This window comes from Channa argus, chromosome 21, assembly GCF_033026475.1.
Source record: "Channa argus isolate prfri chromosome 21, Channa argus male v1.0, whole genome shotgun sequence".
NCBI classification, from domain to species: domain Eukaryota; kingdom Metazoa; phylum Chordata; class Actinopteri; order Anabantiformes; family Channidae; genus Channa; species Channa argus.
The window spans coordinates 13309909-13325838 of record NC_090217.1 but is presented as its reverse complement, the minus strand read 5'-3'; the positions used below and the strand labels follow the sequence as shown (position 1 = coordinate 13325838).

The 15930-nt window shown below is 48.6% G+C and overlaps 1 protein-coding gene and 1 long non-coding RNA gene across 5 annotated transcripts in view; one reads left to right on the top strand and one right to left on the bottom strand.

The window, feature by feature from the left end:
- tafa5a (TAFA chemokine like family member 5a) overlaps nucleotides 1–15930 on the bottom strand; it is a 145786-nt gene that overhangs the window by 18071 nt on the left and 111785 nt on the right. For 2 of the 3 annotated variants that reach the window (XR_010911976.1, XR_010911977.1), the window contains exons 3-4: nucleotides 9514–9641; nucleotides 3686–3882 (exon numbers count right to left, since the gene is read on the bottom strand). Coding sequence is in view for 1 of the 3 variants with exons in the window: in XM_067490112.1 (XP_067346213.1) it covers nucleotides 9514–9641 (128 nt within the window). In the remaining 2 variants the exon portion in view is untranslated. The remainder of the gene's footprint in view (nucleotides 1–3685; nucleotides 3883–9513; nucleotides 9642–15930) is intronic. The other variant, XM_067490112.1, reaches the window with a different exon arrangement.
- Nucleotides 1–15930, top strand: part of LOC137106594 (uncharacterized) — a 224861-nt gene that overhangs the window by 175663 nt on the left and 33268 nt on the right. The window contains exon 6 of one of the 2 annotated variants that reach the window (XR_010911979.1): nucleotides 10336–10486. The exons of the other annotated variant lie outside the window; for it this stretch is intronic. This is a non-coding gene — a long non-coding RNA (uncharacterized lncRNA). The remainder of the gene's footprint in view (nucleotides 1–10335; nucleotides 10487–15930) is intronic. 2 annotated transcript variants of the gene reach the window in all.

Sequence of the window (15930 nt, the reverse complement as noted above, 5' to 3'; positions counted from 1 at the left end):
TAACCCTAACCTAAATCGACGCCGAGCACAGAGACGGACTCGTTTTATTGCGAGCCCCCACATGCCGCGTCTGCGACTACCTCGGGACATTTCACACAGTACATTCTCTCTATGTTCACTTCCCTCTTTCTCACACCCACACCATGGCAAACGGTTCCCCATAAATCTCACACATAAATCCCATCTGAGGGAACTGCAAACCTTCCATTAAAAAGAGGAAAGGATGTCAGATGAATATGTCATGAATTTGCCCTATGAATAAAATTTACAGGCCCCAGGTGATTATTACTTCGTGTTTATTATAAAAAGACCACGTCACTCTATTTTATATCTCACAACGGCAATAGCTTACATTGTCGCGCGAGAGGAATGCGACGCAGAGCCAGTCCGGCTTTTGAACACGTGGACAAAACCTCGTAGCGCGGTAGGTTGGTCACCGGGACCCCCGAGAGAATTACACTTTCAAGCGGAAAAATCAGCCGGTGTCACAGTAACGGAGGGTAAGAAACCGTTCGCGTCAATGTCCAGTTCATGCAGGTTTTTCTTGTTACGGATCGAGCGGTCAGTCCACTCGATACGTATCGATACGTACCCGGCGGCATTCAATCGAGGACAGGAGAAAATATTTGATTTTAGGGACGTTACAAAGAGCTCCTGCGTCCTTTGGGCAACGCGTAGTTACGCACGTGCAACGCCGCCGCTTCTGTCGGACTTTAAAAAATGTACGCGCGCAGGGAGTCAGACGAGGATCGAAATCACACGCATCCTAACATTTGGCCTCTGTTTGACATTTCTTCTCCGTGCGCCCTCTCAAACATCACAGTTTGTGCTTTTCAATCAACAGAGATTTGGTTCAGTTCTCATTTGGGAATTTTTCCAATTTTTACTAAAAAAGGATTGTTCTCATTTAAAACATGAGTGGAGTGTCAGAATAGCTGAGGAGGATTTCCAGAAAACACCGCATATGTTTTTTTATCTATTTTTTTCCCCGAGACGGGGACTCATCCACCCGAAAGACCGAACACCACAACACAAGAAGAGCAACGTAGCGTATTCAGGCAAATGCAGAAAGACCAAAGAGACCAAACCAATCAGCCTCCACACAGGAGGATGGCCCAGAATCAGTATCGTAACTACACTTGAACGACAAAGGACAGTCCTTTGAGGACAACAACGTATACATTTTTGACAGGGGACTAATTGTGTGAGAGAGGAGTAGATCTTATAGAGAATCCTTCTCTCAACAACAGAGGCACAATCTTTCATCCCTCCCTAGGGCCACTTGACACGTTCACTAAGGAGGCCGCACCTAACGATCCCCTCCCAGGGGTCGAAGGGCGCAAAGAGTCACGATCATTACTTCTCATCAACCCCGACCTACTCTGTCCTCTCCCGTTGTCCACCTAACAAGCCTATTCGGGCCCGGCGACAAACAAAGGCCTGGCCTTTCCCCCGGACTCGAGAAGCGGCTTTGATGAGCACTGACCCTTTTCCACCCAAGATTAAAAAGAAATCCAGTTGACACGAGTCAACCTCCAGATAACGTCGGCATCACTTCAAGGTCTCACTTGAGCCAATCTAAGCACAGTAACAGGTAGGCGAGTTCAGAGCCGTTTGCGAACCGCGTCCGACGCAAAGCCGATTAGTTAAAACAATTTGAAAACAAAAGCAAATTTAACTAATTGATTTAACCGAACGGCCAAATCGACGCGCGGACCCGCCGTCGCGACCCCGAAATCCCGCGTTCCCAATCGCGGACTCTCTGCATGTTTAATCTTTAAGTACGGTGGCAGTATTTAGTATTTATATTGCGTATTGCTTTATCATCTCACAAATAGAAGAGAAGCTCCCTAAATTGTTATTTACAGCTTTGTTTAGGATGTAAAGGGCTTAGTTTCAGGTAATGAGTAATTACAGAAGTCAGTTGGACTTATTTTTGCATTCTATGTGAGTTTTACATATAGTACAGGAAAAATAGCCACACTGACATTGCGACTGACATCTATTTGCAGAACAAAGGGTATTATTTGGTATCGTAGTCCTAATAATTGTAAAAAGCGGGCGTAAACCCTGCAAACGTGTGGAATACGTGAACCGGCCCGCGCGAAAGAAAACGTACGTGGGAGCGTGCGGCCGATTAACTGATGGTTTGAGGAGCAATTGTTCACCGGAAAAGAAGCGTTTCTAAAATTTGATCCCGCCTTTCGCCGTTTAAAGCGTCGCGCCATCGATTTTGGGTCGGCGCACACAAGCCGCACGGCGGCCCGCCGAATGCATATTCACAAGCGAACTTGCGCGTCAGCAGTGATCCACAGGTTAATGAGGAAAGGGAAATCGCTCATTACGCGCCGCAAAGCCGGATAACGCCTAAAGCAGATACCGAGATCGAAATACACGAACAAGTACGCGCGGGCCTCCAGACACCGGGCCCCGTTCCACATCCAAGAGGCAGTTTAAAGCTTCTCAGGGTGTTTTGTCATTATCGAATGCAGTGTGCCTTTTTTTTTTTGTAGAACATCAAATCAAACGCGGTTCACTATCTGCATTCTACAATACGATCAGAACTTTAACACTCAGGAGGGGACACGAGATCACAGTTGACCACGGCGGCATCGAGGAAGGATAACAAACGACCGTTGAAATCTTTTCCTATACGCAAGATACAGCTTTCCCCAACCGATTAACTCAACGCACAATAATTTATAGATTATGTGCGTTTCCACGGCGTAGGGTACGGTACCGCACAGGGCCGTATGGGATCGGGCGATTGCGGGCCACGCGGCTTTCCCTACATCGTATCGGGATCAAATGTCTAAATCCGACGGTAAATCGGCGACTCCGTGAGCAAACGGGCCGTGAGCAAACGGGCCGTAATCTACGCGACGCGCCGAGCAGGGACGCGAGCTCACAGCACGCATTGCGCCCCGCGTCTATATATAGTTCCAAATGTAATGAAGACTTGCTCTCTGAAAAGCAGCAGGATGTAATTTTGTTTGTTTTTGTTTTTTGTTTTTATTCTAAGGGAGCGCATCCTAAGACGGGCCGCAAACGCCGACAGCGTCGACCGACAGAAGACCCCGTTTTTTTAGAAACTCTATGAGACCGGGCATTTTTATGACTTTGGCCTCGTGCCTTTTATTGCACAGATTGTTAAATTTACTACACGGCTACTCTCTATTTCTCAATCACACGCATTAATATCGGTACACGTCTGGCGCCTTGTTTTTTTTGAACACGCGGACGCCATCTGACGCAGAAAATACCTAAAGGACAATACACAAGGCACGCCAGTAAAGCAGGGCTAAAACAAGCTGAATAAACCCGATGGGTTTTACTGTTATTGCTGCACACATGGATTTTCTGTGGTCAAACACACACTTGGGAACTGGTGAGCTTATGGAAAAATGAGTAAGCCAAATAAATCTCAAAGAAGCAGACTGTTGTGTAAATTGTATCTGAATTTATGCGTTTGCGCGTGCTTCCCGTTGTTTGCACATTACGCCATAGCTAGAAGACGATGACCGAGGTCCAATAATGCCATAATAGCGTTTGTAATTTAATCGGGTTACTTAAAATTAATAACTACACATAAATGTAAAGAATATCAATTGCGTTCTAGGAACTTCAGTCACCAAAAATATTCTTTTGGGACGGGGATCCAGATATAAGGGGGGGTCCGCTGTACCTTGGTGCTCTGTAGTTGCTCGTGCTGCTTCCTGCCTTTGCGGGACCAGAGTTTGGGTGAAGTTGTTGCGATGTTGGTGTCGGCGGCGGTAAAGCGGGGGCGGTGGCGGTAGATGGTATTTGGCTGTCTGTCAAGGGGTCATCAATGCTCTCCACAGCGCAAGAGTGTCGAGGGTGACTCTCGTCGCGTCATAGAGCCTGAGGGGAGAGAGGGAGAGGAAACGGGGAGGGGGAGAGGGAGAGGGTAAGGTAGCGTGGTTATTAAGGTCAGAATGCGGATGCAAAATGTAGCTTTTGTACGTAGCTTTTGACACCACCATCGCCACCGTCATCAAATTAGTCCGACCGAGGCGTCTCGAAAATGTGGCCGTTTGGCTTTGCGGGGCCCCGTCGGGCCCGGACCGAGCTCGAGTCCGCAGAGGGACGGAGAGGACAAAACGGAAAAGAACGGAAGGGAGGCGGGGACGGTGGGGAACACCCTCAGCACTCGCTTACAAACCCAAATCAAAAGAGCTTTTTCACACTTGGCCCAACGCACGCCGTCACCGGTACGCGTATAAACGCGTAAATACTCCAGAGCTCACGCGGAGGCGCGGGCCGGTCTGGTGATTGCCTTGTGTAAATCGCACCCTTTCTTTTGAAAGAAATTACAGCGTGAGGACGAAAAGGCTTTGTCACTACCGTGCCGTCACACACGCAGGGTACCGACATGTACTCTAAAACATTACAGTGTCACGCAGGAATTGCAGTGTCAACTGTTCAACTGTCGGCTTTCCTCCAATCTCCCACACCTTTCTTTTCTATTTTCTCTCCCCCGTCTCCGTCTTCTCTGCTGTAAAAAAAAAAAGTCTCGATTACAGTAATCGCAGTCTTTCTCTCAGTAGGTGCCACTTTTGCTCATAGCACTCTGTTCACAGCCTAAATACCCCAATCAGGACCAACTTAATGGAACGTGTGATTACGACCTAGTCGGAATTTTTTAGTCATTTCAGTTGCTTCAGGGAGCTCACCCTGACCGTTTCGTGCCTGAAAATAACGGCGCGCCGCATCAACGAACGGGAACAGCGCAGGTCTCAACGAGACAGGTTGTTGGATTTGGCCGAACGTCCGAATGACGCGCTATTTTTTAGGGACTCCCCGTGTAACGACAACTTGTAAGATTGGCCGAAGCACGCGTGCTGTAAAGGCAAAAGTCTCTCGACAGATTTCCCCGTTGTTGGATTTTGTGCAATTATACAGAACCGCTCCTGAAAGGAGCACATTTTCTATGAACTCGGCAGGCACCGACGGCTTAACGAGAACCACCGCCTAATACGCAGCGACTAAAAAAACTTAAACCCGTTTCACAACGCTGCGCATCTGACTCTCGTCTTTCAAACCTCCGTCTTTCACTCTCACCGCTCCCTTCTTCTATCGAACCGCTCTACCGTCTCTCTTTTGAATCGCTCGTCTTATCGGGCCGTCACAAAAGCCGCCAGATAACCTGAGGCGATTTCACTTTTCTTCTCTAACGGTGCACTCACTCTGCCTCCTTCTCACCGAGCTCCCTACATCGGCACACGCAGAGAGAGAGAGAGAGAGAGAGAGAGAGAGAGAGAGAGTGCCTCGCACCGTTTCATCTGCCAGTCTAAAATGGTGGAGCGGAGGAGGCAGAGCATCCTCCTCTCTGGAGGGAGACAACAGTAAGCCCTTGACTGAGAGAAGGGGGTCTGAGAGATGTGTGCCGAGACTACGTATCGCTTTACCGGACTGCGCTTTGGCAAGGCAGCAAAGTAACTGCGAAATAACATTTATATTTGCATAATTTAGCATCGCGAGCATTGTTCAGTTACTATTTAGCATTGTAAGTTGGAAACGAACCCTCTTCTTGCTGCAGAAAAGCAAGTTTTTTTTATATGACTTTTGCATTAGCGTGAGCATTACCCACAAGCATAAATGCTGTGTAAAGAGTTGGTTCTAAAGTTTTGCCCCCCCCTCATTCATTTTAAAAAGAGCGGCTGAAACGTCAGAAGCATCTCTTAATATAACGAACGGAGAGTAGAGTTATGACCTTTCTGAGAGGTTCAACTTAAAAATGGAGAAATGAAAACAGGCCTCGAGGGCCGAAACCCCGCACGTATTTCAACTACCCCGGCACGGTCGGCGAGAGCATGTTTGTGTCGAAAGTGGGGTTTAGGGAATTACCACAACACTTGGAGATTTGTTTATGTCGGTCAAGTTGCGTCGATATTGCTGGACGGCGTTTCCGTAAGTCAATAAAAAGGGTCATAATTTGGATTTTCTGCGCGCAGGTGAAACGGACAGAAAATAAAGCGGTGACCGATGCACGCGGCAGCATCGGTCTGCATTTTATTCATTAATACAGTTAAAGGAAGTCAAGGAGCTCATTTACAATTTGTAAGCTTGATCTGGTTCATCCAAGGAATTGCAGGAATTTCTGTTCAGTCACTCCTTTATTGGAGAAACTTTTCACTGTCAGCCGCACTCTTGACGCTCCAATAAATTACGCGCCACAGCTTCACAAGCGCACGTCTATTGGGTACGCGTCCTTTTCCGCCGCGTTTCCCGCCCGCCGCTAATAAAAGTAACGTCGCCGTCGACAATAAGCAACGTACGTATCAATCTTCACGCGTTTGTTCTAGGACCGGCCTTAGGAAAATCTATACGGCGCCCGTATTGACAGGTACAACACGTGCTCTTCAGAGCAGACTCAGACTAAGATAAATGCATGGAGAAAGGGGACAGAGAAAAGAGGAAGAAACTACAAGACAGGGAGGGGGAAAGTGAAAAGAGACAGGAGTCTGAGAAGGATTCAAGGGGAGAGCGAACAAATAATAGATTCAAACGGGTTTAAATGCGTCGGGCGGCGGCGGCGAACGAGCGACGTTCCGCAGGTGGAGACGGGGGACGCTCGGTACGCGTCTAATCCGGCCCGCGGCTCGTACCGCGCCGCAGACTAAATCTCGAGCGACAATCTCTTTTTGTTTGACAGAGACAAAATCCAAACATTTGACCAATACATGCAAAGCGCCCGATGACATTTGTCCAAAATAGCTCTTCACGGGGCTACGGGGCTGAGTCAGATCAGCTCGGCCGAGTCACAAGCCCCCAGGGACATCTGTTTGTCCGCGTCGACGTTTTCGCACAAACACCTGACAGACAGGTCGGACATGCTCACCGAACCGCGCGCGGCCAACAGTCATCCTCAGGCGACGACGGGGCGGCCGCAGTTCGGGTTTAATGTTGAAAAGCCTCGGGGAAGAGGTCATTTGTTCAAAGCCGACCGGAGGGAGGACGAGAAGTAAATTGTTCGTTTTGTGTTTTTGACTGCGATTTCCCCTCGGGTCCGCAGATAACAAGCGGTTTATGTAATTTTCCTTTGGAGAATCAGACTTAACCTTTAATGCATTTGAAGCAATTTTAGGTTACAGGCACGACATCCAGTAACGTCCTAAATCTAGCAGATTTTCTTCTATTTACAAGGAGCGTAGTCCTATTAGGTCAGTCCATCAATCACATCAATGAATACTTTTAGAAGAACTGTAAACAATGACCCCGAGTCTGCTTCTGGCCCGTTAGAATCCTTGACAGCGAAAGCTGCTTAAACACACACACACACACACACACACACACACACACACACACACTGCACAGACGAGCGCACATAGCTGTCCAACCATTTCACCAGCTGTCACCAAGCTTAAAGTAGCCAATTAAGCAAGCAAGAAATACCTGTCACATCCAGAGCATCTTCGACGTAAGCCAACTAGAAACGTATCGACCGACATCCGGAGAAGGATGTAAAACGTACACGTAGGCTAAAGCATCACATACAATACTCATCAATACGAATATTTATTCTACTATAAATACCTGTCCTACTACGAATATCTATCTTACTACGAATATCAATCCTACTGTGAATATCTATCTTACTACGAATATCTATCCCATCTGTACACACACACACCAGTAGACATCACTGAGAGCATTTTAACATACACACGGTCACACGCATTACATGTACTAGCCTTCAAACACACATTGACAACAGCATTTTCAACAGACACAATGGCTTTTCATATCTCTCAAATATACCAAATGGCAGCTATATGTTGTCTATGTGTGAAAGTGGGCGTAAATGGGGTGGGGGGGGGGGGGCCATCTGCCTACCCAGATATCTATAATTACATTGTAGGTGGAACGCGTAACGGCCGTCACCTCAGAGTCCACCACCAGGTAGATTTAGGGTGCCGTCAGAGCGCGGAGAGACACGCGAGCCTCATAACGCACGCCGGCTCTCAGAGCTCTTAAACCGTATCACGCGAGTTCAGCATTCAGCGGCGGCGCCGCCGCGCATTTGCTTGCGCGGGACGACACAAATAAGCCGACGACTAAATCACAGATGCATTAAGGATGCCCCGCCGGTTGACATTCACAGATAGGGCAACTGTGTGTGTGTGTGTGTGTGTCTTTTAATGGAGACCTCTTAAGCAGCTTTCACGGTCAAGGATTCTTACACCAGGCCATTTAAATAACACTACACAGTGTTTGCTAAACCAAAGCCACTGTACGGTGCATCTTATAATTCTTCTCAGTATAGTGTTCAAAGCTGCATTAATCAATATGCGCACATCACCACGAGGTCAGATGATTAAACGGGACGCGAAAGGGGCCAACCGGGTCGACGTACCCGCAGGCGATCGAGCAGCTCGGCGGTTCCGCTCGGCGCGTTGCATTTCGAGACATTTGAGCTCGGCGTTTGGCTTTTACGGTCCGTAACTTTATCCACTCTAATCGGCGTCGGTTTTCAGAGCGATAGAAAGCTTACATTAATGGCAAAAAGAGGAAGAGCGCATGTAACTGGTGCCGCACTTGGATTGCTTCAAATGGAGTTTACGGCTCGAGCCGCTGCCCCGCAACGACCGAACCGATGTACTAACGCTGCTTATTTTAAGACGTCGACCCGCAAATGATTGTACCGCTCACGCAGTAGATGACCTGGCAGCAAGCGAGAGAAACGGAGTCGCGAGCAGGAAGGGGAAGCACGTGACGAGCTAGGGTGAAATGCGGCGCGACAGCGCTTGCTAGAGAAAACGTATTAGCTTGTAGAAGTTCTACTTGATGTGGTCTGGAAAAAGCATTTCTTATTCAGATGCCAGCCTGAATCCTCGCGTAGACGACACCGGACCGACCGTGTCAAATTGGATCGCGGTTCTCCAAAACAATGTGTCGACAGTTTTAAAGCTCCTCCTTTTGGGCGACTACACCGTAGTATTAGCATTAGTTCTCTGCCGCGCGCTAATTCTGGGGGCTTAGGGGAAACCTCTCCGTAAATGATACAAAGCTTATTCTACAAAGTTTCAATAGAATTTATACGACGCACACAATGTTTGAGGTACGTATAGACATACGTGTTTGAGCGACATACTGGAAAAAGTGCGTACAGTGAAAACGTGAGGATGTTTTGTAACAAATGCAGTCAGCGGTTAAAATAAGTGCTTTTGCACAGACATTCATATTTAATACAGATATGCTTGTAGCTCATAACTTTTATACAGAGCCAATAAACCAGAAATGTTATTATAACGTACAATGATTCATCTTATTAAAACGAGCACATAACGGTGACGTTTGGCAAGCAGACGTGTTAAAACGTGAATCTGTTGAAATCTGTTCCCACTTTGATTTACACCCCAATTGATTTTTCTCGCAAATGCTTCGTTTTCAGTTGCGCCGTTCTCAACGCCTCCGCCCTAGCAAGCGCACACATTTTGCAAACACCTACCGGTTTGCGTAACCCGGGGTCACAAGAAAGTCCGAACTCACCGTGGTGGTTTTGACTCGGCCTCCGGGCTGCGTACAAGTCCAGCCAGATTTATTGACCAACAGGTCACAGCCTTCGTCCTCCAAACACGGCACCATCTCGCACCACTGCTTTTTCCGAACAATGCCAGCTGCAGAGAACACAAAAAAGGGGACAATCGGAGAAGTGAGAAAAGGCGGAGAAATGACAGACACGCAACTATTAAAATCGAAAGAACGGGTCGGGGGATTACGGATAGAGGGAGACAGACACGTGCAAAGATGTAACACGACGGAAAAGAGGAGATGGCAAAAAATATACGTATAAATGTAGAGAAATAGATGGAGAAGGGTGGATTGGAAGAAAGATGAGATATGCAGATAGATGAAGAGCAATGAAGTAAAGAGACAATTAGAGAGATATGAGAGCGGGGGACTGGGAAAAGAAGGAGAGAACGAGACAGATTGAGAGAGCTGCGATCAGTCAGGTAAATAAACCAACCGCAAATGATATTTAGCAGGTTTTGGAGCTCTCCTTGCATTCTGCAATGCTTCAAAGCGGATGACATGTTTCGTAAGCGTGAGCATATACTACCAGGAGCAACAACCCAAAAAAACTCACACACAGAGTTTTAACAATTTGTGACAGTCTGTGTCAATCAGTCCATTTTAAATACAGGATCTCGTCACAACACGTTGAAATTTGTATTTTTCCGAGCGGAAACTTCACGTCTGCCTGTTCTGCTCAAAGTTCCAGGTATCGGTGTGGGAATCTCTACACTTTCCAGAAAAGCCTCGGACATTCACCGCAGTGTCACATCGATAACGGCGCTAATTTATTTTTAGGTCCTTTTGGCTCATCCCGCGAGTTCAGGGTCACCACAGAGGATCAGTCTTCCAAACAGTCGTCAGCCCTTCCCGACTCAGTTTCCACCGGGCTCCGTCGGGAATTTAAGGTCGACACGTGGTCGAGAGGATCGGCGACAAATAATTTGAAGTAAGTTTTTTCCCAGTTATGTTTTGCACACTTTCATCCCAGATCTTACTTTATGTGTGAGCGTGCGCGCCTCCGGTCGCGCGGGGGTCCTCCCAGCCCAGCCCAGCCCAGCCCAGCCCAGCCCAGCCCACTTGCGTCGGGGGCAAGTTTATTGATGGATAGTGTTTGTTTATGTGTGAGCGTGCGCGCCTCCGGTCGCGCGGGGGTCCTCCCAGCCCAGCCCAGCCCAGCCCAGCCCAGCCCAGCCCACTTGCGTCGGGGGCAAGTTTATTGATGGATAGTGTTTGTTTATGTGTGAGCGTGCGCGCCTCCGGTCGCGCGGGGGTCCTCCCAGCCCAGCCCAGCCCAGCCCAGCCCAGCCCAGCCCACTTGCGTCGGGGGCAAGTTTATTGATGGATAGTGTTTGTTTATGTGTGAGCGTGCGCGCCTCCGGTCGCGCGGGGGTCCTCCCAGCCCAGCCCAGCCCAGCCCAGCCCAGCCCAGCCCACTTGCGTCGGGGGCAAGTTTATTGATGGATAGTGTTTGTTTATGTGTGAGCGTGCGCGCCTCCGGTCGCGCGGGGGTCCTCCCAGCCCAGCCCAGCCCAGCCCAGCCCAGCCCAGCCCACTTGCGTCGGGGGCAAGTTTATTGATGGATAGTGTTTGTTTATGTGTGAGCGTGCGCGCCTCCGGTCGCGCGGGGGTCCTCCCAGCCCAGCCCAGCCCAGCCCAGCCCAGCCCAGCCCACTTGCGTCGGGGGCAAGTTTATTGATGGATAGTGTTTGTTTATGTGTGAGCGTGCGCGCCTCCGGTCGCGCGGGGGTCCTCCCAGCCCAGCCCAGCCCAGCCCAGCCCAGCCCAGCCCAGCCCACTTGCGTCGGGGGCAAGTTTATTGATGGATAGTGTTTGTTTATGTGTGAGCGTGCGCGCCTCCGGTCGCGCGGGGGTCCTCCCAGCCCAGCCCAGCCCAGCCCAGCCCAGCCCAGCCCAGCCCACTTGCGTCGGGGGCAAGTTTATTGATGGATAGTGTTTGTTTATGTGTGAGCGTGCGCGCCTCCGGTCGCGCGGGGGTCCTCCCAGCCCAGCCCAGCCCAGCCCAGCCCAGCCCAGCCCAGCCCACTTGCGTCGGGGGCAAGTTTATTGATGGATAGTGTTTGTTTATGTGTGAGCGTGCGCGCCTCCGGTCGCGCGGGGGTCCTCCCAGCCCAGCCCAGCCCAGCCCAGCCCAGCCCAGCCCAGCCCACTTGCGTCGGGGGCAAGTTTATTGATGGATAGTGTTTGTTTATGTGTGAGCGTGCGCGCCTCCGGTCGCGCGGGGGTCCTCCCAGCCCAGCCCAGCCCAGCCCAGCCCAGCCCAGCCCACTTGCGTCGGGGGCAAGTTTATTGATGGATAGTGTTTGTTTATGTGTGAGCGTGCGCGCCTCCGGTCGCGCGGGGGTCCTCCCAGCCCAGCCCAGCCCAGCCCAGCCCAGCCCAGCCCACTTGCGTCGGGGGCAAGTTTATTGATGGATAGTGTTTGTTTATGTGTGAGCGTGCGCGCCTCCGGTCGCGCGGGGGTCCTCCCAGCCCAGCCCAGCCCAGCCCAGCCCACTTGCGTCGGGGGCAAGTTTATTGATGGATAGTGTTTGTTTATGTGTGAGCGTGCGCGCCTCCGGTCGCGCGGGGGTCCTCCCAGCCCAGCCCAGCCCAGCCCAGCCCACTTGCGTCGGGGGCAAGTTTATTGATGGATAGTGTTTGTTTATGTGTGAGCGTGCGCGCCTCCGGTCGCGCGGGGGTCCTCCCAGCCCAGCCCAGCCCAGCCCAGCCCACTTGCGTCGGGGGCAAGTTTATTGATGGATAGTGTTTGTTTATGTGTGAGCGTGCGCGCCTCCGGTCGCGCGGGGGTCCTCCCAGGGTGGGTGGGTGGGTGGGTGGGTTGGTGGGTGGGTTGGTTGGTGGGTTGGTTGGTTGGTTGGTTGGTTGGTTGGTTGGTTGGTTGGTTGGTTGGTTGGTTGGTTGGTTGGTTGGTTGGTTGGTTGGTTGGTTGGTTGGTTGGTTGGTTGGTTGGTTGGTTGGTTGGTTGGTTGGTTGGTTGGTTGGTTGGTTGGTTGGTTGGTTGGTTGGTTGGTTGGTTGGTTGGTTGGTTGGTTGGTTGGTTGGTTGGTTGGTTGGTTGGTTGGTTGGTTGGTTGGTTGGTTGGTTGGTTGGTTGGTTGGTTGGTTGGTTGGTTGGTTGGTTGGTTGGTTGGTTGGTTGGTTGGTTGGTTGGTTGGTTGGTTGGTTGGTTGGTTGGTTGGTTGGTTGGTTGGTTGGTTGGTTGGTTGGTTGGTTGGTTGGTTGGTTGGTTGGTTGGTTGGTTGGTTGGTTGGTTGGTTGGTTGGTTGGTTGGTTGGTTGGTTGGTTGGTTGGTTGGTTGGTTGGTTGGTTGGTTGGTTGGTTGGTTGGTTGGTTGGTTGGTTGGTTTACATACAGCAGTATATTACAGAAAACACCTTTCATGATATCCACACCATGACAAACACTGTATTCTATACAGTATAGCTACTGGTCTATGTGGTTAAATTGTTTTGCATTGCTGGAGTTCCCCTCAAGGCTACCTGCTTGCAAACAGTGGGATTAGGATCTTTAATTTCAGCAACACATTTACAAGTAGGGAACAATACACTTTTAAAAAGACCAAATTTAAATAAAGTTACATCTATGTTATTGTGTACCATCCCTTATTCAGACTTTTTCATTAAATTTAGTACAGGTAAAGTCATTATAGTGGGTGACTAACACATCTACATACTTGCAGTAACTGCCAGAGCATTCCATTTAATTTATTATTACAATCAATAGCTTTTCCCAAAATTGAAATAAACCAACTCACTGTTTTGGTCGCACCTTGTCCTTACATATGGCATTGAAACTGACTAATAGTATTTTTTTAATAACATATGAATTTATAAGAACAGACTATACAGCAGATGTTTACCTGAAAATGCTGTGAATACATTTAAAGACATTATTTCTTCATCTTTTTCACTACCATGTATCAATACTATGGTGAGTAGCCATCTCACTCCTGTACAAATTCTGCAACCTTACTGCGTACGATGCTGGATACAGTTCCCCCTCTGAAAAAAGAAGGCAGTGAATTAGAGGAGCCAACCTCCATGGTACAATTTACAAATGCACACCTTAAAGCAGGAGTTACAAAAGTTAGGAAACGGCGTTCCACTAATTTAGAAGAAGCCCGGTAAGCCTGGAAAAAACAGTTTAAAAATGTACAAAAAAAATAGCTCGCCGTGATGCCGGAACAACCCCCGGTTTCTGTGTAGGACTGTAGCCAGGCTGACTAAGAGCCTTAGTTCTGTTGAAACTAGTATTCCCTTAACTCTGACCAGCAATGACTTTGTTTACCAATAAAATTGTAACCGTAAGTGAAAATATTCACCAGATTCCCCCCCCCCCTACACATATTACAGATAAATCTTCATGTACAACATCTATACAAACCTCAATAACGCCCCAATCCATCTTAGACTGCTTTTCACCCATAGATCTCACTGAGCTACCTTCAACTATTGTTTCCTCTAAACTAACATGTCTTTTACACCCTGCTCCAACCAAATTGCTTAAAGATGATCTACCTTAAATAGACACTTTCATATTAGATTTGATTAACCTGTCTTTACAAACTGGCTCTGTACCAAAGGCCTAGAAAGTTACTGTAATCAAACCAATTCTTAAAAACCTTCTTTAACCAGGTGACTTAGCCAACTATAGACCAATATCAAATCTCCCGTTTATTTCTAAAATCCTTGAAAAACTACTTGCAAAACAATTATGTGTCTCAAAGTGACGGTCCGTGCATTTGGTACTTCTAGGTTGGACTCCTGCAAATCCCTACTTTTGGGGTGTCCTAATAACTCTCTAAAAAGCCTTCAATTAATCCAAAATGCTGCAGCGAGAGTGTTAACTGCAAGCGTTATCTCCTGTGGAACCAGCTTCCAATCCAAACTCGGGGGACAGACACCCTCTCTACTTTTAAGCCGAGTCTTAAAACCTTCCTTTTTGATAAAGCTTTGAGTTAAAACTGCTCACTCGACCTGAACTAGCTCCTACTTAAGATGCTATAGGTTTACAGTGTTGGGGGACTCCTGCAAGTGCAATGAGCTCCCCTCTTTTTCTCTATACATTTATTTGTCACCGCTGTACGCTATTAATTTTGTGTCCTACCAACCTGTGTAATGTTTTGTTGTTGCTTCTTTGTTCTTTTGTTCTCGCTCTGTTCTTTTCTCCCTGCGCTTTCCGCTCATCCCAACCGGTCGAGACATATGGCCGCCCACCCTGAGCCTGATTCTGCTGGAGGTTTCTCCATTTAAAGGGAGTTTTTCCTCTCCGCTGTTGCCTAGGGCTTGGTCAACGGGGATTTGTTCGGTTGCTTCTACGTGCTTGTGTACTCTGGACTTTTTTCTGTACAGTGCCTCGAGATGACTTGGTTGTAAATTAGTTATATAAATAAAGTTGAATTGAAAAAGTTGAGTCGAATCAAGGTTGCCAACTCCAGGCAAAAATGCACACCTGCTCAATTTCCGGCTTCCCGCTGCCGACTACCTAAATCGGGTTTGTTTAGTCCGTCGGAACCTACGAAGTAAGCAGCTCTCGAGCGCGACAGATGATCGACCCTGCTGCGCCAGAATTAGCGATTCAAGTGTACGTAACCCCAGACCCCCGCCAGTTCTTGAGAGATGCGTATTTAATTATGGACTCGATACAGTTTAAACAATGAACCGACGGGAAAAAGTCCATTTGTGTATATCCAGAACCACCAAGCATTATCCTTACTGTGAGCCTCTATCTTGTCCTTGGGATTGCCCCCTCGACCTGCACCTCGCTCGCGCCGGATCTGCAAATTGACATCTGAACATGTTTTCTAACTATTGACAAGTCCATGAAATATTTGAGATTCTACTTCCATCGCTTTCTTTAGGAACTACCAGTGTCAACAGCATGAATGCCTTTGAGGGAGAAAAGACTATTCAAAAACGTGCCCCGGTGGTCGCATTTGAACAATTAGAACAATAACGATAACGTTCATGCGCGGATAAACGACGCTCCTTACACCTGTTCTGAGTAACTGTGGCCTACGGTCGGTCGGTCGTTCTGTCGTTCTAAGTCCTCTTTTCTACGTACCTGATATGTACCGTAAAAGCAATATTGCCTCTATCCTAACAACTGCAGACAATGTTAAACCGGTCAGTAGTCGGCCGGGACAAATGGCCGACCTTTACTACGTCGACGGTTGTTGGGAACTTGTTCCCAGCCGGAAATAGTCACGTGACCCATAAATCGACGACCGCAGATTCTAACAAATTTACCAAATGCATACATTCGTTACTGAGCTCTAAGTGCTGTTACTCCGACTCTGTCATTGTCGAAAGGAGCCGGGTCGGCCGTCTGCCCCCGTTTGGTCGGTGGGATAAGCTGTCCGCCCGCTTTA